This window comes from Odocoileus virginianus, chromosome 12, assembly GCF_023699985.2.
Source record: "Odocoileus virginianus isolate 20LAN1187 ecotype Illinois chromosome 12, Ovbor_1.2, whole genome shotgun sequence".
Lineage (NCBI taxonomy): Eukaryota > Metazoa > Chordata > Mammalia > Artiodactyla > Cervidae > Odocoileus > Odocoileus virginianus.
This window is the reverse complement of record NC_069685.1, coordinates 5,852,340-5,876,121: the sequence shown is the minus strand read 5'-3', so window position 1 is coordinate 5,876,121 and position 23,782 is coordinate 5,852,340. Positions and strand designations below refer to the sequence as shown.

Below are 23,782 nucleotides of genomic sequence, written 5' to 3'. Positions count from 1 at the left end.
CAAGAAAACAGACAGAACTGGTTTGGTAATATCTATGTGCACTCACCTGTCTAGCACATCCCTAAGAGCCAAGAAATTCATAAAAGTAATTCAGGCCTTTCTGCACAGATCATCGCTGCGAGGGCTGTCCACACTTACATCGCAGGTCTGGAGATCTGATTTCTAAGCTGAGCTGTGGATTTTGAAGGCAGAAGAGGAGAAGAGGAAAGCATTTTTAAAGGAATGGCCCAGTAACAGTATGATAAAATGACAGCTCACACTTTTAAAGTGAGGAGAAAAGAAGATCGAATACTGGAAAAGAAAAGATGTGATCACTCAAAATTTATCACCATCTGTTTCATTTAGCATCAAGTGTGCTAGACTCATGGCAGGGGAGATATCTAAGCTTTCTAGAGTGTAAGATTGAAATCTGAAATTTTGAACTGTTTCCCTGGTAATTCTCATGCAAGCCTGTTTGAGTCTTTCTGTGTTACAGACAGTATGGCGATCGATGACCCCCATTCTGCCTTTAGGGATTCCCAGGTGGCCCAGTGGTAAAGAATCCACCTGCCAACGCCTGCAACTGCAGGAGAGTGGGTTTAATCCCCCAGAGAAGGAAATGGCAGCCCGCTCCAGCATTCTTGCCTGGAAAAGCCCACGGACAGAGGAGCCTGGCGGGCTACAGCCTATGGGGTCGCAGAGAGTCGTACCGACTGAGCACAAGCACAGTGCTCCTTTGGAAGCAGTGTGTGCTCACTCCTGAAATAGTCCCAGCCAATGTTTCAAATGAAGACTCTGTTGCTTTAAGCACCAAATCCTCAGCTCTTGGAAAAACTTGACCCTTTAGAGGAGTCTGTTTCCTGAAAGATTGATGTTTTACTGCATGGGAAAACCACAGCACATAGAAAATAGTAATCTGTATTATGTAAAAAGTCACAGTTACTTTATAAGCAGTAAACTCTTACAGCAGTTTATAAATAATACTTTATGTATATTATTCAGTTATAAAATTTTGACTTCCAACTTGCCTGAAACATATCTGAACTCCTGCAGCATTTTGTTTCTGCACCTCTCATTTGCTATTTATTATATTATTATTTAGTTTGCTAGATCATAAATAGAACCCATCCTCCTGGACAGAAAATGCATTGTTTCTAGCTTCTTGTTCATAGGAAATCCCAATAAAGGTTTATTGAATGACTAGTAATGAAGCAAGTTATACTGAGCTTTCTAATTAATCCTTTTTACCGACAATGAACGTACTTTCTATTATCTTTTCCCTCTTTGTGATTACTCACTAAAATCTTGATGGTATTTGAACTGCATCTGGTGATCAGGGTTGTTGGAACACTTGAATTGCTTCTTTCTGCCTTTGCTTTCCCCTTTCTGAATTAAAAGGCAGAATCAGCATGAGATTTTGAGGAATGTGAATAGGTTAGGGGCTTCAAATGCAGCTCTGAAGTGTTTCTCGTGGCAGGCGTGTTCTTGCCTTGATGGGGTCACTACGGTGAGGCCAGGGGCCATTGGAGAGGCACGTATCACAGCTTCGAGGGGAGACTCACCTGTGTTCGCTCTGTCTTTGGGCCCAGGTGACTGTGGAGGAGGTCATGACCACAACCGCCTACCTGGACCTTTTTCTGCGCAGCATCTCCGAGCCAGCACTGCTTGAGATCTTCCTCCGCTTTATCCTGTTGCACCAGCATGAGAATGTCCACATCTTGGATACGCTCACGAGCCGGATCAACACGCCGTTCCGGGTAAGGAGAGCCCAGTGGAAGGGAAGTTATGACTCAGGACAGAGTTCAGGAGAGCTTGCTTTTGGAATAGAACTATGAATGTTCTCTTCTTTTTATTTCCCCTCCTTTTATTTTCCTTTCATCCTTTACTTTTCTGTTTTGGAAGAGATGAACTAGATGGTTTGTTTTGCTGTCTGGAGCCCTTCTGTCTGGGAGGCAGAGGTTACTGCCTTTTCTGGACAGCTTTCTCAGTTGGTCTGGGTTGACACTTTCTTCTCTAGCACCTGCAGAATGTGCTTCTGAGGAGACAAGGAACAGGGGGTGGGGCTGAAGCTCAAGTAAAGCCAAAGAACTGAAGTATATCAAGTCTGGGTATTAGAGATCACATTTCAGTCCATAAGTGTTTTGAAACGCAAGTCTGGGCATGTGTGAATTTAGGTAGTCATTCTTTAGTGTGGTGCTCTGATGAACTTTGAAAATCCTCTCATACCTTTAGTGTAATCCTTTGCAGCCCTCTCCCCATAGGCTGTCTCTGTTTAATTGCAATTATAAAGGTATATTGGAAGAAAACGAAAACACTAGTTTGCAAAGATCTGTATACGCTAATGGTTATATATAAGCAGCATTATTTGCAATTTGCAAGCTGTCCAAGTTATGGAAGCAACCAAACTGTCCATCAACAAATGAATGGATAAAGAATATGTGGTAGGACTTCCCTGGTGGTCCAGGGGTTAAGAATCTGCCTTCCAGTGCAGGGGACACAGGTTCGGTCCCTGGTTCAGGAAGATTCTACATGCACAGGACAACTAATTCTGTGCCTCACAACTGATGATGAGCCCTAGGCGCTCTAGAGACCATGCTCTGCAACAGGAGAAACTGATGCGCTGGAACTAGAGAGTAACCCCAGCTAGAGGAAGCCCTTGCATGACAGTGAGGACCCAGTGTGGCCAAAAAAAGGGAATAAAGAAGAAAAAAAAAAGGAAAAAAAAAAGGGAATGAAATTTTGCCATTTGCAAGAATTTGGATGGACTTGGAGGGCTTTATGCTAAATGAAGCAAGTCAGACAGAGAAACACATGCTGTATAATACCACTTATATGTAGAATTTAGAAAATACAACAAACTAGTAAGTAAAACAGACGAGAAGCTGACTCACAGCTGTAGATAACAAATGTGGTTACCAGTGGCGCGCTGGAACGCATAGGGGGACAAAGGGATATTATGAAATCATGTGTGAAACTTTTGAAAACTGTAAAGTACTATAGAATTTAAAGAATTTTTCATTCAATAAAAATCAAAAGCCTCAAAAAAAAGTTGATTTTTTGAAAATATTGACAGAATTGACAAACTTTTAGCTAGACTATTAAGGAAGAAAGTAAGAAGAGTCAAATTAATAAAATCCAGGATGAAAGAAGGGATATTACTTTTGACCTTACAGAACTAAAAAGGATTATAAGGGATACTGTGAACAACTATATGCTAAAATATTGGATAATTTAGATGAAACAGGCAAGTTCTAGAAAGATACAGTCTTCTGAGACTGATTCAAGAAGAAATCGAAACTGTATAAGCAAGTAAGAATTCTTATATTTCAAAGAATACCATCAAAAAACTGAAAAGACAGCTGACACAATAGGAAGAAATCTTTGCAAGTCGTGTCTCTGATAAGATACTTGTATGCAGAATAACAAACTCCTGGGACTCAATAATAAAAAGACAGGTACAGGGTACTGAGCGCCTTGACAGTGACTTGCCCAGGTTACCATGGTGACATATAGAAAGGACTCAGAATGGGGAAAGGAGATGCTGAGTGGTAATCCTGGAAGAAAGAGAAGATTTCCTAGGAAAGGCGATGCCTAGGGTCAGTCTTGGAGAATAAGGAGGCTTTATCCTGCGGAAGAAACAGAGAAAGGCACTCCAGGCAGAGGACGGAATGTGCAGAGGCATGGATTGAGTGGAATGAAGTGTGTTGCTTCTGCCTAACTGTAAGGGGTGACCTGTCCTGAGTACAAGAGATGTTTCGGGGCTCACCAAGTACAGCTCTTTCTCTGCAGAACCGTTGTGGATTTCACTGACCGGGTTGTAAACTGGTCCTGCCTAGGAGACAGACCAGCACTTATTCTCCTCTACCAACAATAAGAGCCTCAATTACTGAAGTGGCTGGATAGAACAATAAATGCTTACTGCCCAAAGGGCACAGCGATTTTAGAATGCACCTTTGGGAACCTTCTCTGTTGGGCTCTTTATCCTTCCTTTTTAGAAATCAGAGATGGCAAGAATTCTTTTTTTTTTTTTAATGAGAAAAGTACTTAATGAAATACTTCAGGAGAGTATATCATTATCCCCTCAGCATATAGGAAATGGAACCCAGGAAAATCTTTGCCCCAAAGCCAAGAAACAAACCAAAAGGAGTTGAGGTTTGGGGCTGGTGACTCTAAAGAGAGAGTTGGCCAGGGTATATGCAATTTTCTTTTAGCCCTGTCTTGTAAAAAATCAATGTCATATTTGAAAATAACTAGAAGGGTCTTCTCTGGCACTCCAGTGATTAAGACTCTGGGCTCCCAATGCTGGGGACCTAGGATCTGATCCCTGGTCAGGGAACTAGATCACACATGTTGCAACTAAGACTGTGCATGCCACAACTATTAATACAAGCTCCTGCATGCCATAACAAAGACCCCTCTCAGCCAAATAAATACATAAAATATTAGGAGAAGAAAATAGGAAAACAAATGACATAAGTAGATCGTGTGTGCGCGCGCGCGCGTGTGTGTGTGTGTGTGTGTGTGTGTGTCGGGGAGTTGTAGGGGCATATTTATCTGGATCTTCTATGAGCATAGGCATTTTGTAGGAGAGTGATTCTGCATAGTGGCATAATCCCAGGGATAGACTGTTGAATTGAATCCTACAGGAGAACTGATAGTCTGAATACACATTCTGTCTGGCAGCAGCATCTTAAAAAAAAAAAAAATTAAAACTACTTAAAAAATAAAGGCCGTTTTATTCTGATTTATTTACCATCTTTGGGGTTACAAAGGTCCTTTCAGTGTCTCAAATAGAATGTGTGTTTGTTGCTTCCCAGCTTTGTGTGGTGTCCCTGGCCTTATTTAGAACTCTCATCAGTTTACATTGTGAAGATGTGATGTTACAACTAATTCTAAGGTGAGTTGCCACCTTTTGTTTCCTTCAAAGAACAACCCTACACTATTGCTATTTTTTTTTCCTTTGGTAATATGAGCTAAGTAAGGACCATGCTTCTAAGAAAGAAAATAATCAAGAAAATCAGCTTAACTAATGCATTATTGCCCAAGGTTAAAAGTATTTTGGTGGGGGGGGGGGGGCAAAGGCATTATATTACACATGTGCTCCTGGAAAAAAATAAATAGAATGTTTGGAAACTTTCAGAAGTATTATGAAAGCTCTTCTGATCTGTAACTGAATGTCTTTCTCCCAAAGTACATTTTTAGGAGGCTCATGTTATTGAAAACAACTCTTCTCAATATGAAATACTGTTGGTGTATAGAAATTGTTCTATGACTTTTGCTTTAGTAATGGTATGGCTACAGTGCTCACTGCCTGACTTGCGAGTGTTTTTCAATTAAATTCGGTAAGTATTTAATGAGCACTTGCTGTGTACAGTTCAGAGGGCATGGGTGGAGGGACGAACGGAAAAGGACAGCCATGTACACAGGGCAGAAAAGGTCTGTCCTTCAGATGCCCAGGTGGGAGCGGTGTCGCGAAGGGGCTGGGATCCGAGGATGGCCATCCGGAGTCAAAGTGGGCTGCCAGCAGGACGGCATCAGTTCGGTCGTCGGGCAGGAGACTCAGGAGCACTGCCTCCTGCCTCAGCCCAGCCTGTCCTCCCAGGATCCCCGAGAGAAGCATCTGCTTTTGTGAAGGAAGAGGGTAGACAAAGGCCTGTGCTCCCACACTCCCCTCTGTGATCTGGACGCGATAAGGAAAGAGCCGACCAGCTCGCCGGGTGCCTGTGTCACCCCCACCTTCCAGAGACCCTGCTGCTGACCCCTGCTGGGACAGAGGGTGCTGAGAGGAGCCCTGGGCTGCCCCTGGTCCCCACTGCGGTTTAGACACGGTGTGAGCAGGGTTACTGAGGAGCTGGCCTTCCCACCGAGCTGGCCCTGGAGAGGTTTCAGGCATGGCCAAGCGTGGTCCTGGAAACAGTGGCGGAGACGCCATCCAGGAACTCATGAAAACACGCATCCTTGGCCGTCTTCTCCCAGACATGCTGAATCAGGACCTAGTGGTGGGTGGGGCCCGGCACGCTGTGTTTTACTTAGCGCCAGGGGATTCTGATGCCAGGCCAAGTTTGAGAACTACTGGTTTGAGGAAGGTGCAGTATAGATGCGGCATCCTACAAAAGGGAGCGATGGAAACACCACAGGGGGAGTCAGTGGGTGGCCTGGTGATGGAGGCCTTGCAGAGTCACTGTTTTATAGGCGAATATCACCTATTAATTTTGGACTTTTGGAGGTTTTAGATCAGGCCATCAGTAACTAATCTTAGGGCCTTAGCAAAGAACGGATCTTCTCATAAGTACATACCCTGGGTCGTGCAGGAGAGCATTAGTTTTCTGTCCTAAAAGGGTTGCCTCTGCTTCACATCAGGTCTCTCCTGATGTGACAGAGTGCATTAGTGGCGCCTGGATGAAATCCGTCAGAGCAGCTTGTTAAAGCCTTTTTGTTTACTGTCAAAGCCAGACTTTGCTTCCAACAAGGATAAATCCTGGTTATATTTAAACTTTAGGTTCTTGAATGCCGCTTCTTGAACAGCAGAGAAAGCAGCTGTCCCCTGCAGTGGGCCTGGAAGTCTGGCCCCACACCCCAGCCCTGGGTCGCCGGGGGAGGCTGAGCCCAGGGGGTGGGCGCTTCTGCCCCATGGCCATTGTCTACTCACAGGGCGGTGCTTGTGGTGAAACTGTCCTCAGAGGTCGTATTCGTCAAAGCTTCTTTTGAGAGCCAGATCTGTGCCTTGTGAACGTGAAGGAGTCAGCTCGTGATTGAAACCAACGTCCAAGTCAGTGCTTGGCATTTCCAGGGGAGTAAGGGCCTGCCGTTGCCCAGTAAAGCACATGGCTGCAGGTGCTGAGCGGAGCCGTGGAGGAAGCGCTGGGTGCAGCCTCTGATCCCAGCCCTCCCAGCCCGTTTCTTCTTTGTTTCCTTATTGAGGATGAGGAGGAGAATATAGTAGTAGTTGCCCTTTATTTACTACTTTCTGTACTTCTGATTCTGCCCCATTGCCTGGGGCTCTGAGAAGAATGAGTAGGGACAGGTGCAGAGGTCAGCACGCGGCAGACATGCAGGAAACCTCTGCTTCCTATCTTTGTCACCTGAGCGGCCGATCCACCTCCCACCTCCCACCTCCCATCCCCATTTAACAAGTACTTTTTCTGTTTTTTTAAACTTTTTATTTTGTATTAGAGTATACCTGATTAACAATGTTGTGATAATTTCAGGCAGAACAAGTCTTTTTAATTGTAGTCAAATACACTCAACATTCAAAAAATTAAGATCATGGCATCCAGTCCCATCACTTCTTGGCAGATAGATGGGGAAACAATGGAAACAGTGAGAGACTTTATTTTCTTGGTCTCCAAAATTACTGTAGATGGTGATTACAGCCATGAAATTAAAAGGTGTTTGCTCCTTGAAAGAAAAACTATGAAAGCAAAGACATTACTCTGCCAACAAAGGTCTATCTAGTCAAGGCTCTAGTTTTTCCAGTAGTCATGTATGGATATGAAAGTTGGACTATAAAGAAAGCTGAGTGCTGAAAAATTGATGCTTTTAAACTGTGGTGTTGGAGAAGACTCTTGAGAGTCCCTTGGACAGCAAGGAAATCAAATCAGTCCATCCTAAAGGAAATCAGTCCTGAATATTCATTGGAAAAACTGATGCTGAAGCTGAAGCTCCAGTACTTTGGCCACCTGATGCGAACAGCTAACTCCTCGGAAAAGACCCTGATGCTGGGAAAGACTGAAGGCAGGAGGAGAAGGGGACGACAGAGGAGGAGCTGGTTGGATGGCATCACCGACCCAATGGACATGAGTTTGAGTAAACTCCAGGAGTTGGTGATGGACAGGGAGGCCTGGCGTGCTTCCGTCTGTAGGGTTGCAAAGAGTCAGACATGGCTGACCAACTGATTTGACCGAGTCAAATACACAGAACCTAGAATTTACCATCTTAACCGTACAGCTCAGTGATGTGCACTCACACTGTTGTGCAGCCACTGCCATCATCCATCTGCAGAGTTGTTCTCACCTCCGGAAGAAAGCCCTTCTGTGCCCCTTAAATCCTCGCTGCCGGCCCCCGCCCCAGCCCCTGGGGCGCCCACCGCCCTGCCTGCTGCTGCTTGCGCCCCTTCCAGGCGCCTCGTGTGAGTGGGCTCATGCAGTGTTTGTCTCTCTGCGCCTGGTTTATCTCACTTAGCACAGTGTCTTCAAGAGGCTTTCGTGTTGTAGCAGGTGTCAGAATTTCCTTCCTTTTGAAGACTGAATAATATTCCATTATTTATACCACATGTCAGTGGACATTTTGACTTGCTTCCCATTTTAGCTGTAATGACTAACACTGCTATGGCCATAGATAAACAGATATGTCTCTTCAAAACCCTGCTTTCACTTCTTTTGTGTAGATACCCAGAAGTGAAGTTGCTGGATCATATGGTCATTCTGTTTAATTTTTTTTTTCTACAATGGCTGCACATTTTATAAGTCCACTAGCAGTGCTCAGGGTTCTAGTTTCTTCAGATCCTTGCCAATACTTATTTCTGTTAAACTAAAAACTTTTTTTTAGAAATTTATTTTATTTTTATTTATTTGGCTGCATTGAGTCTAAGTAGTTGCCCTGTGGCATGTGGGATCTTACTTCTTTTACCAGGGATCAAACCCAAGTCCCCTGCATTGGAAGCAGGTTCTTAAGGACTGGACCACTAGGGAAATCCCCTAAAAATGGTATTTTGACAATCAAGTAAAAATGACAGGCAGATTTAAAGAACCAGCTGGGGCTTTTAGAAGTGGAAACTGTAATTATTAAAATGAAAAATGGAGTGTTTAATGTAAATAACATTTAAGATACAGATTAAGAGAGAATTAATGAGATTGAAGAAGTTACTACTAAGTTTGCAGCAGAAAGAGATAAGGAGATTTACAATTGTGAGAACAAGGCTGTGAACAATGGTGGCTGGAATGATAAGGTGTGATGAAAGGGTGTGTAGGTCCATCTAGTCAAAGCTAAGTCATGTATGGACGTGGGAGTTGGACCATAAAGAAAGCTGAGTGCCGAAGAATTGATGCTTTTGAAGTGTGGTGTTGGAGATGGCTCTTTGAGAGTCTTGAACTGCAAGGAGATCAAACCAGTCACTCCTAAAGGAAATCAGTCCTGAATTGGAAGAGCTGATGCTGAAGCTGAAGCTCCAATACTTTGGCCACCTGATGTGAAGAACTGACTCATTGGAAAAGACCCTGATGCTGTGAAAGATTGAAGGCAGGAGAAGGGGACGACAGAGAGTGAGACAGTTGGATGGCATCACTGACTTGATCGACATGAGTTTGAGCAAGCTTAGGGAATTGGTGATGGACAGGGAAGCCTGGCATGCTATAGTCCATGAGGTTGCAGAGAGTTGGACACAGCTGAGCAACTGAACTGAACTGAGTCTCTCTTATCTTCGGTTCTGTTTTCCAAGGTTTCAGTTACCCATGGTCAACCATGACTCAGAAATATTAAGTGGAAACTTCTGGAAATAAACAGTTCATAGGTTTTAAATTGTGTGCTGTTCTGAGTAGTGTGATGGAATCTCAGGCCTCCCCTCCCTGGATCCCCAGTTATTAACAGAGTCTGCCCCTGATATCCAGCCATCGACATCCTCATGGCTCAGTGATCCAGGATCACCTTAAGTACATGTGCATCCTTTGTCTTATGTCAGAAGGTCAGTGGTGGCCTGAGCGTCCGTCACAAGGCTGACATCATTCACCTCACTTCACACCATCATGTAGGCATTCCATCATCTCAGGTCATCACAAGAAGGGTGAGTACAGCACACTGGGATACTTTGAGAGACAGACTACATTCACGTAACTTTCATTACAGTACATTGTTATAATTGTTATATTTTATCACCAGATACTCCAAAAATGGATGCATGAGCTAAAATGTGTATTCTAGGGTGAAAACCAAATAGGCTAGACCATATTATCACTAGATAAATGAGCTGGATATGATTTTTTTGTCATTCTGAAGTACCATTTTGTAAATTAAAATATTGATGTTACCATGTCTGTCCATTTTCTCACACTAAAACTTTTCTAAAGTTGGGAAAAATTAGCTATTACTAGCTGTTGTTGTTATTCTCTTACTGAGCCTAATCTATAAATTAAACTTTATAGATTTGTATGTATAGAAAAAAGCATAGTATTTATAGGGTTCAGTACTATCCATGGGTTCAGGCATCCCTGGGGGTCTTGGAATGTATCTCCTGCAGATAAGAGGGGCTTACCATAATGAAAACAGTGTCTTTTCTGACTTAGAATCTGTACCAAAAGCAAAGACAGTGGAAAATCCTTATTTTTCGAGCCATTTAAACTTTAAGGGACCTGTGTTTGTGACCTGTCCTTCTTGTTGTTGCTGCTGTGCTCGTTTGAACGCGCCTGACAGACTTGTGGGTCTGAGAGGCAATAGAGCAGTGACGATCGTGTGACTTTAGTGAAGTGACTTGTTACTTGGTAAAACTACATCGATTTCTGTTGCAGCCCAAACACTCTTAATTATTGCCATTTCAAAGTGATAATCCATTTGAAACTGACTTTTTTTTTCCTTAACAAGATATCAGAATAGTGAGTTGGAATAAGGTACCCCTAGAGAGGCTATTTAGGGGCACAGAAAACGTAAGAGAAATTGTCCGCCTCACAGGTGTGACCGGTGATGGGCACAGGCAGGCAGGGCCTGCTGACGGGCCGTCACCTGGCAGATCACCCCCGTGCTCGTGACCCTTCCCCGCTCAGGCATCGCTGAGTGGCTTAGTACCCTGCATGCCACTTCTGAATGTTCTGGTTGGGGTTTTTCTTTCTCAAGTACTGGTCCTTTCTCAGGTTTATGAACTGCATCACCTTTTGTGTTCAGGTAGAGACTGTTTTGCTCAGAGAGAAGCTGTCTGTTCACTTCAGGAACATTCCCACCTTACGAGAGCATTAGGTTTCTGGAGGGGAGAAGGCAATGGCACCCCACTCCAGGACTCTTGGCTGGAAAATCCCATGGACGGAGGAGTCTGGTGGGCTGCAGTCCATGGGGTCACTACGAGTCGGACACGACTGAGCGACTTCACTTTCACTTTTCACTCTCATGCATTGGAGAAAGAAATGGCAACCCACTCCAGTGTTCCTACCTGGAGAATCCCAGGGACGGGGGAGCCTGGTGGGCTGCCGTCTGTGGGGTCGCACAGAGTCGGACACGACTGAAGCGACTTAGCAGCAGCAGCAGGTTTCTGGAGGAGAGGGGAAAAGAAGCCAACCTAGGTACGATGGATAGGAGAAATACGGCCAAAACGTCTTTGAAAAACAAAGGAGCTTCTTGAAATTGACTCACATTGCTTTTAAGATTTTTGCCTGTTGGTGCATACTGAGGTTGTCATCATCTCCTAAGAAGCATCTTGCTTACTTCATCATACCTGACTGCTTTGTTTGTTTTTATTGTCAGTGTAGCAGCAGGCTGTGTATATGCTCTGTTATTGATCGGTTGTCACTGAATTGTTTCAGAAGTGATGATGATTTATTTTATTGAGTGATGTCCAATAACATAGAACATGGACCCAGGGTTGCAGAGGGCTAGGTAGATAATGAAAAAAGGGAGGACAATGTAGGAAATACTTTTTTTTCCTGCTGTATAGGGATGGCTTTGAGTAACCTGAGCCTCTAAAGCCATTTGTTAGTTTCCGATTATGTAATATTTACTGCTTCCTGAACTTAAATAAAATCCCACCCCAAGCAAATATAGTTGAAATGAAAAGATAGTTTGAGGACAGATCTGTATTAAATTTCCTAAGTGATTTTTCTGCTGTCATCAGCCACTTAATCTTGATGGTTGACGTTTGGGGAACATCTGACTTCATTCTGTTTCTAATCTTTCTCTGTAAAAGAGGGAGGACGGGAGTCAGTGTGTAGTTCCCCCATTCTCTCTCTGGGATAATCCTTCATTATAAAAGCACGGTAGTAGAAGTCCTCCTTTAAATGCAGAGGTGTTATTCATTTGGGTTGACTCTCCAATTTCTAATTGTATAGGACCCTCTCCTTCAACCACTCAGGGATCCCTTTATTTTATTTACTCAGAAGAAAATTCTTAGTTTCTACTGAAAGTGTGTATTTGTAAACTTCCAAATTCCCAGTCACTATTTATTCTAATATAATTCCAAGCTACCCACTGGTGATATTTGATAGATAGCTATATTAGGTTTGATCCACTGTTCCTTTTTTTTTAGTTCTTCAAACAAAGAGTAGAAATCTATGTATATCAACTTAAGTCATGAAATATGCTTGGTTTGAGCTGTAAGCAGTCATCAAGTTCCTGCAGTATATAAAAGCATCGAAGCAGGTTGTTTCTTAAATAATTAATGATGAGAATAAGGATACAATATAAATTCTGTATAATGTGAATTTCCCCGGGCCTCTCTCGCCTGTGACGGCAGAAGAGTTCACATCAGCAACCACAGGACAGGTTTCCCTGGCTCTTACCCACCCCCTGCCCCTCGTCTAAGACCACAGCCCACTGTGAAGCATCAGCTACCACTTCTGTGGGAGCCCAGGGGTGGGGTCTCACATGGGCTCATGCACAAGTCTGGGCCCCAGTGCAGTTGCCACAGGAGCGTCCCTGCTGAGCCCTTGACTGGTGCTGCCCCCCTGCCGTGCCCCTGCCCCTGAGAGGGCTCGGGGGTGGTGGAGGGCAGGGCTGGGCCAGCATGGCCCCCCGTGTGTCCTTGGGGCCCAGCGAAGGCGCCTCTCCTTTGCATCACGCTTGGTCCACAAAGCCTCTCCCTCTCACAGAGATCCTCATGAAAAGAGCGCTTTCATTTTCTGCCTGTAGGATCTGTTTCCTCTCCAGTAGGACTCAGGCACAGGTCCCCAAAGCTGGGCTAAGGATGAGGATAGACCTGGCCCGTTTCCCGCACTGCCTTCTCCTATCTTTCCTGTTTGTTCTTAGACCCTTTGAGTTCCACGCACCTGAACTTGCAAATAAATACTGCTGCATCAGATGTTCGGGGTGTGTCTGGATCTTAGTGATGGGGGTTTGGGCTCAGGTGTCTGTGTGTGTTGTATGCCTATGAGTGTGGGGAGGGGAGGCTGAGTCTCCCTTACTTGGAAATCTAGCTTGGTTTGGGTTGAATGAGGCATAATTTGATTTACTGATTAAAGGTAGTAGCACTAGTGGTAGAGAACCCACCTACCAGTGTAGGAAACATAAGAGACCTGGGTTCGATCCCTGGGTCAGGAAGACCCCCTGGAGGAGGGCATGGCAGCCCACCCCAGTGTTCTTGCCTGGGGAATCCCATGGTCAGAGGAGCCTGGCTACAGTCCACAGGGTCACTGAGAGTCAGACACGACTCAAGTGACTTAGCACAATTTAAGTTTCTATTTATATATATTTATTTGTATTTATGTTACTTATTTAATTGCCTGTGGCATGTGGGATCTAGTTCCCTGACCCTTTGGGAACCCAGGCCCCCTGCATTGGGAACCTGGAGTCTTAGCCACTGGACCACCAGGGAAGTCCTTGACTTATTCTTTGAGAACTGAAGGTTCAGTGGCAAGTTTGCCATTTCATACCATGGACATTATAAAGACCAAAGTGTAACTTGCTGTGAAGAGAACGGCATCTCTTTTCCTCCTTGACTCAGGCGCTTGCAGGTCAGTCATTAATGCAAACATAGGTTTTCCTCCTGTGGATCCGCAGGAGCTGTGGGAGACAGCTCAATGTTTACTGGCCTCGGGACGTACCCTGGCAGTTGTACTTTTATCTTTTCCACTGAATCCTTAATCATCGCTTGTTTTCCTCTGTACTGCCTCCCTCTTGAAAGCTTAATACAGAAACAAAAACTTGCAGGTTTATTGAAGATTGTGGTTGTCCGCCTCAGGGCTCGGGGTCTCTGGAATTGGCTCCCGCACAAACATGGGGCACTCGGCTCTGGCCGTGAGGCTTCCATCCCGTTTGTTGCATCTTTGTTTAAACAAACAGTGTGGTCTTTCTCCCTGTTGGGAAAGGAAGCCACTGAAACGCACTTGATTCCAGCCTCGCAGCCTGCCAGTGTGCTCCGAGTGTGCCAGAAATGACTGCCCACATTTTCTTGTTTCCGGCTGTGTGATGATCCTGAGATGCTTTGTCACCCACTCCCAGGAGTGTTTGGTGTGAAACAGGGCCCAGTGCTCCATGGTGAGCCCTGGGCCACTGTGATGTGGTTCATACTAAGAAATGTATGTTTGATCTTTGTCCTTTTTCTTCTGAGCCCCCGCTATCCAGGGAGAGGAGAAGGTTGAATTAAGTACGAATTCAGTTAGCCATGACCGTAGTGAAACCTCTATAAAGCCCACAACGGCTGGGTGTGGAGAGCCTCCCGTTGGTGGAGGTGCTGGGAGAGAGGTGGCCGGGAGATTACCATACCCCCCGCCACCCCTGACCCCCTGCATCTCTCCATCCGACTGTTCATGAGTTACATCCTTCCCTAACAAACCAGTGACCTAGTAAGTAATATGTCTCTGAGTTCTTTATTTACAAAGCAGAAACAGACTCACAGGTTTAGAGGACAAACGTAGGTGGTGAGGGGAAGGGACAGTTAGGGAGTTTGGGATGGACAGGCACACATCGCTGTGTTTTAAGGCTGACCAGCGGGGACCTGCTGTATCTAGCCCAGGGCACTGTGCTGAGTGTTACGGAGCAGCCTGGATGCGAGGGGGTTGGGGGAGTGGACACGTGCGTATATATGGCCGAGTGCCTTCGCTGTCCACTTGAAACTGTCGCAACATTGTTAACTGGCTGCGCTCCGGTATAAAATTAATAAGTTAAAAAAAGCCTCTGAGTTCTGGGCACTGCTCTAGCAAATTGATCAAACCCAGAGGGGGTGTTGGAACCTCAGGAGTCAGGTGACAGCCTGGACTTGTGACTGGCATCTGAAGTGTGTGTGTGTGTGTTGGGAAGTCTTGTAGGACCGAACCCTCACCCCGGGGGCGCCCCTGCCATCTCCAAGCAGACAGTGTCAGACTTGAGTTGAACCGAAGGACACCTTCAGTCTGGAGCACCGCGTGCTTGGTGGTGTGGGGACACCCCCCACCCTTACACCCCCTTCAGAACCGGTGCCAGAACACCGCAGCACACGATATTCTCACGGCCCCACAGGCGAACACGAGGAGGCTGGCGCTCTGACAGGGGCTTTGCCTGTTTGTGCAGCTGCTTTGCTTCAGGTCCCATTCTGAGCGCTGGCCGTGGGACCATGAGGCAGAACGCCTGAAGGAGGTGCTGTTTCTGGTAGCTCATCATGTTGAGAAGGCAGACACCAAAATAACTGTGATTCTGAGAGCAGCGCCTTAGCAGAGGGCCATGAGCGTAGTGGAGGGAGAGCGTGTCTCCATCTTGGAGTAGGAAGCCCGGGTGCCTTCCTGGAGAGAGTGGCACTGAAGTTGGAGTTTGCACGATGACAAGGCATGTGTCTGGCGGGAGGGGGCAGCTGACTGCAGGGGAGGTTACAGCAAAGGTCAAGGCCCAGGGCCCAGGGGGCGGGCACATCGATTAAGAGAGGGAAGCTGGGGATGTTAACCTGTGAAGGCCCTTAGATCTGCTGTCAGAAAAAAGAAGCCCTTGACAAGTTTTAAGCTCGGGAATGAGGCTGGTAGAGGGCTGGAGTGAAAGTGCAGAAAGGATGAGCTCCCCTGATCACAGGAATGGACCTGCAGACACTGAACGCGGCCCTTTTTGTCTTCCAGGTATCTGATCCCTTGCAATCACATGATGCTGAGTCAGAGGTGGGCTGTGAAGGAGAGAGACTGTTACTCTGTGTCTGCGGCCAAGCTGCTCGCCCTGACCCCCGTCTGTTGCTCCAGCGGGATCACCCTGACGCTTGGGAACCAGGAGAGGGATTATATTCTCTGGTCAAAGTGCACGCGTGATAGCCCAGGTAGGGGTGTTGCTGACCTGCATCCCTGACCCTTGAAGCAATACAAATTGACAAGAGGCCAGGGGAGGACTTCAGGCAGGGCTTTCCCGGGCCTCTTGCTGCAGCCCAAGAACAAGAAGCAGATGCCTTTGCTTGCTCCCCAAGCCGGGGGCCAGGCTGCTCCCTTAAGTGGGGTGAGGGTGGGGGATGAACCGGTAGGTGGGGTCAGAGGGCTGGCTTAGGTGGTCTGCCGACCCCCTGGCGGTGCTGGTTCTGGGACCATGCTCAGTGCCCTGTTGCTTCTGGCACCACAGGAGTGGCGGTCCAGCTTTGACCTTTCTGTATGCTATTTTTCATCATTTGCCCCATCTGTGCATGCATGCGGTTATTTTTAGTTCCTCATAGCTTCTTTGTATTCTGTTGCTGGAGGGGAGGAGGAGATGCATGTCCAGGTGTAAGCACTGAAGCACAGGGTCCCGGGTCCCAGCCTCCCAGGCAGCCCTCTCTAGTGATAATCTTTATAAACACGAGGATACCAGATGCCATCTCTCTTGGATGTGTGTCTCTCTTGGCAGACAGGGAATGCTGCATTGAGTCCTGTCTCTTTTATGACTCACTAGCTAGGGGTCCTTTTCTGCTTCTTGAAGTTGTAATAAGTATTCACTGACATGCCCAGCTCTCACCTGGTCAGTGTCCCCAGACCTCAATTTTCACTAGGCTTTCTAGCAGCCTCCTCAGTGTACAAGCATGAGATGTGTGGTATTCGCACGTCTTTTTAAACAAAATGGGGCCGGGGGTTGGAGTCGGCTATAGCTAAGGTAGAGTTAGCCCTTATTTTAGATAATGAAGAGGCTTGAATGAAATAAGGAGAGAGGTTGACGTGAGATGACCTTGACTTGGGGAGGCAGTGAGTAGGACTTGTTGCCTGACTCGTGGCTCTGCCAGTGGCTCTTGGGTGATCTTTGTCTCTGAGCCTCAATTTCTTCATCCTGTAAATGGAGAAAACAGTGTCTCCACATAGGCTTGTAGTGAGGATTAAATTCGACAGCACCGATAAAGTGCCTGCCGGGTGGTAGATGTTTTAAGAAATGGTAGAATTTGTGTTTGCCCTTGTCTGAGTCCATTTTTCTCCTAAAGGAAATGTAAACATCAATGCAGATGTTTGCATAGCTATTTCAGTTACATGGTTGAGAGCTTTTAACATCAAAGGTAGTCAGTGTATCATTCTTAGGGTAAAGGGACTGTTTTGGTAGTGAATATGAAAATTTATCACAGGACACTACTTGGAACATAAAACTCCCAGTAATTCTCAGGATGGCAGAATGAATTAACAGGCTTTTCGAAAAAACCCAGGGTCTTCTAGAGAAAATCTGTTTTCCAAGTTCACGGATTATATAGGCTTTCTACTTTAGACTCAGAGCAAAAGTCTTTTTAATTCCGACCTGCTCTATGGCAGGTGCCATGTTGGAAGCATTACTTCACCTAATCCTCCCCCAGCTTGAGAGGTTGCCGTCATCAGCTCCGTCTCTCAAAGGCTGACACCCGGTAACAGACCTCCGCTGGCAGTGGCCAGGTTGGTTTTCTGTCTTCTGTCAGGGCAGAGTTTCTGTTTTTATTTTTTCTTCCTAAAAATGTAACCATTTTTTTGGTTCTTTGAGAATCATGGTCAGAAACCTTTAGAACCACAGTGTCTGGGAGGACAGGGTCTGGGCGGCCCCGCGGAGCCGCACCCGTTCTGACTCGTGTGTCTCCTGGGCAGGGCCCACGGAGCCGCCGCTGCCCGAGGCGTTCGCGCCGTCGGCCTGCATCGTGGAGTATGGCAAAGCCCTGGACATCAGCTACCTGCAGTACCTCTGGGAGGCCCACACCAACATCCTCCGCTGCATGCGGGACTGCCGCGTGTGGTCCGCCCTGTACGACGGAGACTCCCCCGACCCCGAGGCATTCCGCCTGGGCCCGCCGGAGGAGAGGGCCCCCGGCGCCACCTCCCCTGTGCTCCGGCTTCCGCAGCAGGTCTCCGGGGCGACCCGGAAGGAGAAGAGCCACACGGAGCTGGAGTGGGATGACAGCTACGACACTGGGATCTCCTCGGGGACCGGCGGGGGCTCCCCTGGGCCGTACGAGGATGCTGAGAACGCCAGTCCCCCGGCCCCCGTGGACCCCCCCAAACACATCCAAGAGATGAAGAAGAACGCCATCCTGCTCTTCAAAGGGGCCTACATCGAAGAGTCTGACTTCCAGGATGATGTGATGGTGTACAGGCTGTGTGCTGAGAAGGATGCTGAAGACGCCCGTGGTTCACAGGAGGACTCCGTGAGGCCCCCAGCCCAGACCCAGGTCCAGGGTGTCCCCCTGAACAACGGCCCTCTGCCTGGCCCTGAACCAGGGACGGATTCGGAGGAGGAACATAGCAGGGACGATTCGGACGTGTCCCACAGTATGTCCAGGGACCCAGAACCAGAGAACGAGCCCGAGGTCACCCCAGAGCCAACCCCCGAGTCAGCAGCCCCCAGCCCCGAGGTGGAGCCTGGTGCCCAGCCAACAGCGGCTAGCCCCGAGGGTGAAGATTTCATGGCCCAGTACGACCAGATCATTAAAGAGCTGGGTTCCAGCACCGAGGGCCTGATGGAGCAGGATCTCTCCTCACCAGATGCCTTGCTGGTCACAAAGGAGCCGGAGGAGGAGAAAGACGGGAGCCAAGGGGAAGAGGAGGAGGAGGGGAAGGACCCAGAGGAGGAGGACGATGACTTTGACTCTTTCATAGCTGAGGCGCCCCCCACAGAGACCCCGCCATCCCCGTTCGGAGTGCGAGACGAAGCCGCCTTTGCCAGTCACCGTCCTGCAAGGATGCAGAGCACCCCGTTTACAGGTGACGCCCTCAGATTGCTTTGTGGTTTCTGCTTTTGAAAGTACTTGTACGTATTGCATCAGAGGAGTGAGGTAGGTGCAGGTAAGGGGCATTCTTAGTTCACCTACCAGAGGGGTGGAAGTATTTTTGTAAGGAGCAGGGAGGAGTGGTTTCATTTCTATCTTGTCATCTTGCAATGATTGTCTTTTTCCCCACCTGCTGCCCCAAGCAAATTGGAGGTTATATTTTGCCATTAAGTAACTTCTATTGAGAGGCCAACAGGACTCACTAAACCCCACGAGAAGTCTGGTCTCATTATTTAATAGCTTCATTTCTTCTTTTTTGGTGTTCAGTCACTAAGTTGTGCCTGACTCTTTGCGACTCCATGGACTGGAGCATGCCAGGCTTCACTGTCCTTCACCATCTCCTGGAATTTGCTCAGACTCATGTCCATTGAGTCAGTGATGCCATCCCACCATATCATCCTCTGTTATCCCCTTCTCCTCCTCTAGTCTTAATTTATTTTTCTCCTTAGCATTTGTTTTTATATGTTTTTTACGTTAATTGTTTTAAAAAACAATTCCGATTTCCTCCACTGGCTCGTGTGCTCCATGAGGGCACAGTTGTTGGTGTGGTCTCTGCTCTGTGCCTGGTTCTGAGCAGTGGACAGCGCATACAGTAGGTGCTCAGAATACCCCTTGAATCAGTGTGGCTGTATACAGACAGCACAGGCCATTGGAGTTAGTCATGCCTTTGCTTGGGAACTCATTTCAATTAATCACAAAATCTTCATCCAAAAATGAGTAGAGCAGATCCACATAAACTCATCACTCTAATAAAAGAATGGGTGTGTTCCACTGGTATACCCCTAACAGCAGGTAGAAATCATGGAAGAGGCAAAGGGCTAGGATAGGGTATCAGGTAAGTGGCTTGAGGTGAGGAATTATGGTAGAATTATTATTATTAAATTATTAGCCAAGTAAATTTATTACCAAAGTCCAATTTGGCTGCTCACTGATTGAAAGCTAATACTTGAGAGACACGTGTTGGTAGAAGGAACATGCTTTATTCAGGAGGCTGGCAACCTGGGGAGAAGGTAGACTCATGTCCAAAAGCCAACTCCCCACTGCTGATTGGGGGCAAGAGCTTTTAAAGGGGAGCTTCGGGTGTGCATAGGCGGAGGGAGGGGACAACATGCAGAACAGGCACTGTCAGCTCTGACCGTCATCTTGAAATTAGTCTTGCAGTAGTCTGACCAGCATCATCTTGGTTGTTTGCAGAATCTCCAGTTCCAGGGTTGGTTTGTTCCTATTACTTTGGGGCCAGTTCTCAGAATTCTGGCAGCTTAGGTCATGGCCAGAGTCTGGTCATCATGTAGTTAACTTTTTCTATCTGGTGGGGGTTTGAAAAACAGCTGAAAAACATCTGCAAAACAGCTCACAGGACATCACTTAGAATTTTATCTAGCTATAAGCCTTTGAAGAGGAACTAAAGGTCCTTGATTTTGTTTAACAGCTAAAGTATTATTATTTTGTCTTGCTTGACTATTTTCCTTTGCTTTTGTAGTTTTCTGATTAAGTTTTTTCTTTGGCTGAAGCTTTTTCTGCAGATAGGAGGCAGGCAGGAGACATGAGGGAAGGCTGTCCCGGGAAGGCCCCTCAGAGTCCTGCCCCTCTGCATCTGGGCTCATGGCGCAGAGGGAGTTTCCCTGGGCTTGGGGGCAGCTGAGGTGGGATGCCTGAAAGGTGTTCAGTGAGAGGGGAGTGTCCTGAGGGAGCCGGCATCCCAGAGGAACAGACTGGCCTCGCGTCAGGCCTGTGGGGACTCCTGACTTGGGCACTTCAGCCACATGGCCTTGGCGTCCTAACCCTGGGAGAGCTAAATGTGATCCTGGGGGTGGAGGATGGGCCGCGTCATTACTGTCACCACAGGCAGCCCCCCGCAGCCTCAGCTGAGGCTCGTCCTTCCCCGGCCAGGAGGGGACGGCTTGGTGGGGAAAGACCACGCCCCCTTCCCACCTGCTTGGATCACCCATCACCCATGAAGTCACAGCATCTTCGGGTGCAACCAGGTTGGCTGACATGATCTCAGTGGACTCTTCCACCTCCTCCAACATTTCTTCATCTATTTACTGATGACTGAAAATTTGTTTAAACAGGTAGAAGGCTTTTAATTGCACAATTACAAGGCTTGAAGTTCTAGCTGAGATAACATTTCAGTGTAAATGGGTTTTAATTAAAACTCAATCAATCAATCATAAGTAAAAAGGATTAGACAGTCTGGCTTGTCCCAGTTGATGAGGGGAGGGTGGGGAGCATGAGGGCGCTGGCCTACTGCGGGTGAGGCAGAGTTTGGTGGGAGGAAGGACAGAGCTAGCACCAGCTCTCCCCACCGGGTACCCCATCTGCTCTCACTCAGCAGGACTTCCAAGTTTGTCTGCTGTGTTCTCCAGGACTAGCAGGACTACCCACTACTAGTGAAGATTGTTCTTCAGAATACTGGCCTTCTTATAGAGGAGCTTCATCCCTGGGCACTAAGTAAATTGAGGAAGCAAAGTATTGTTGTTCAGTCGCTCAGTTATGTCCGACTCTCTGCGACCCCATGGACTGCAACACGCCAGGCTTCCCTGTCCATCACCATCACTTGGAGCTTGCTCAAACTCACGTCCATTGAATTGATGATATCGCCATCCAACCGTCTCATCCTCTGTCATCCCCTTCTCCTCCTGCCTTCAATCTTTCCCAGCATCAGGGTCTTTTCAAATGAGTCAGCTCTTTGAATCAGGTGGCCAAAGAATTGGAGTTTCAGCTTCAGCATCAGTCCTTCCAAGGAATATTCAGGACTGATTTCCTTTAGGATTGACTGGTTTGATCTCCTTGTAGTCCAAGGACTCTCAAGAGTCTTCCCCAGCACCATAGTTAGAAAGCATCAATTCTTCACCGCTCAGCCTTCTTTATGGTCCAACCCTCATATCCATAGATGACTACTGGAAAATCCATAGCTTTGACTAGACAGACCTTTGTTGGCAAGTGGTGTCTCTGCTTTTAACATACTATCTGGGATGTCATAGCTTTTCTTCCAAGGAGCAAGCGTCTTTCGATTTCATGGGTGCAGTCACTGACTGCAGTGATTTTGGAGCCCAAGAAAATAGTGTGTCACTGTTGCCATTGTTTCTCCATCTGTTTGCCATGAAGCGATGGGACCAGATGCCATTAGTTTTTAGAATGTTGAGTTTTAAGCCAGCTTTTTCACTCTCCTCTTTCACTTTCATCAAGACACTCTTTAATTCCTCTTTGCTTTCTGCCATAAGGGTGGTGTCATCTATGTATCTGATTATTGATATTTCTCCCGATAATCTTGATTCCAACTTGTGCTTCATCCAGCCTGACATTTCTCATGATGTACTCTGTATTGAAGTTGAATAAGCAGGGTGACAATACACAGCCTTGACGCACTCCTTTCCTAATTTTGAACCAGTCCATTGTTCCATGTCCCGTTCTAACTGTTGCTACTTGAGCTGCATATAGGTTTCTCAGGAGGCAGGTCAGATGGGCTGGTATTCCCGTCTCTTGAAGAGTTTTCCACAGTTTGTTGCGATCCACACAGTTAACTTAGGGCAAAAAAAAATCTAATACATCACCTATTAAATAATATCAATATTTTGAATATGGTACACCTGAACATCAACAAACCATAATCTGAGATTTGGATACATATAGGTAATTTTAACTGAAACCTTGTCTGTTTCCTCCTTTGAACCTTGTACAGCTTCTTTTCTCTCCCCATGTGTGTGAACTTCGTCATGTCCAAACTTCTGAGTTTGTTCTGCAACATTTGGTTTAACTTCCCTCTCTCCATGGAGGGCTTCCCTGGCGGCTCAGTGGTAAAGAATCTGCCTGCAATACGGAGCTGCAGGTGATACGGGTTCAATCCCTGGGTTGGGAAGATCTCCTGGAGGAGGAAATGGCAGCTCACTCCAGTGTTCTTGCCTGGAGAATCCCATGGACAGAGGAGACTGAAGAGCTACAGCCCATGGGATCACAAAGAGTTGGACACGACTGAAGTGACTTACCATGCACTCTCCGTGGAATCTAATTTCTGCAGAAATGAATTTACTACTCAACAAAATCAGAGCATTCCATTTCATTTATATAATTTATTTTATTTATTCATGCCTTCAGCAATCTTTTGTCAATCCCCTGATACTCTGTGCTAAATACTAAGGACACAGAAATGAAGGGAATTGTAGAGTTTCAGAGGCGACATCAACAAAGAACTGTATGCTCTTTGTGAGAAATGTATTATTAGTCATAGTGTCCAAATCCTGTGGGGGCCCAGTGCGGGGAGTGGGAAAGGCTTCACAGAGGGGGGCCATAGAGGACAGAAGGTTCTGGGTGAAAGCAGCTGAGAAAGGCAGTCAGGCAGGGGAAACAACAGGTGAAGAGAGGGGGCCTGCCACCACCTGGGGGTGACGAGGCCTGGATCTCAGGAGTAGAGAGGAAGCCACAAGACTGGTGTATGCCGACGCAGGGAGCCCTCAGGCCACGCTGAGGAGTGGGGACTTGTGCTCCAGGCCCTGAAGACTGCCCGTCAGAGTGGGTGAGTGGTGTGACCAGATTCCTGTTTGGAAAAGCCAGTCTTGAAGACTGTGGAGAGAGCATTGGAGTGAGGAGAGGCTGGTGCCAGGAAGATCCAAGTAAGAGGATTGTCATTGTATCTGGATTCAGAATGCAGGTGCGATAGTGTCTGCAGGAACATTTTCACAGCTGTGGTCACATGATGGGCTGAGATGTGTACACAGAGATGTTCATTGGAGCATTACTTATAACAGAAGTCACCTAAGCGTCCGCCAGTAGGCGACTGTTTTGCTCATGTAACACCCATGGCAACCGGATGTCTTGTGAGTGAACAAGATGGCTCTGTGCATGGTGATACGGCAGTCTCTGTGGGAGACACTGCAGTGCAAAAAGAAGAGGCTGAACAGTGTGTAGACAGTGTTGTCATTTTATCATTTATTTAAAAAATCTACCAGGAGGTAGACACACACACACATACGCTCACTCACCCTGGGGAGC

At 46.9% G+C, this 23,782-nt stretch overlaps 1 protein-coding gene across 8 annotated transcripts in view; it reads left to right on the top strand.

Moving 5' to 3' along the window:
- The window catches only part of FHIP1A (FHF complex subunit HOOK interacting protein 1A), a 399,036-nt gene that overhangs the window by 364,312 nt on the left and 10,942 nt on the right, over positions 1 to 23,782 (top strand). For all 8 annotated transcript variants that reach the window (XM_070474764.1, XM_070474760.1, XM_070474765.1 and 5 more), the window contains 4 exons: positions 1,569 to 1,736; positions 4,797 to 4,876; positions 15,690 to 15,880; positions 17,619 to 18,728. In XM_070474764.1, the coding sequence (XP_070330865.1) occupies positions 1,569 to 1,736; positions 4,797 to 4,876; positions 15,690 to 15,880; positions 17,619 to 18,728 (1,549 nt within the window). The remainder of the gene's footprint in view (positions 1 to 1,568; positions 1,737 to 4,796; positions 4,877 to 15,689; positions 15,881 to 17,618; positions 18,729 to 23,782) is intronic.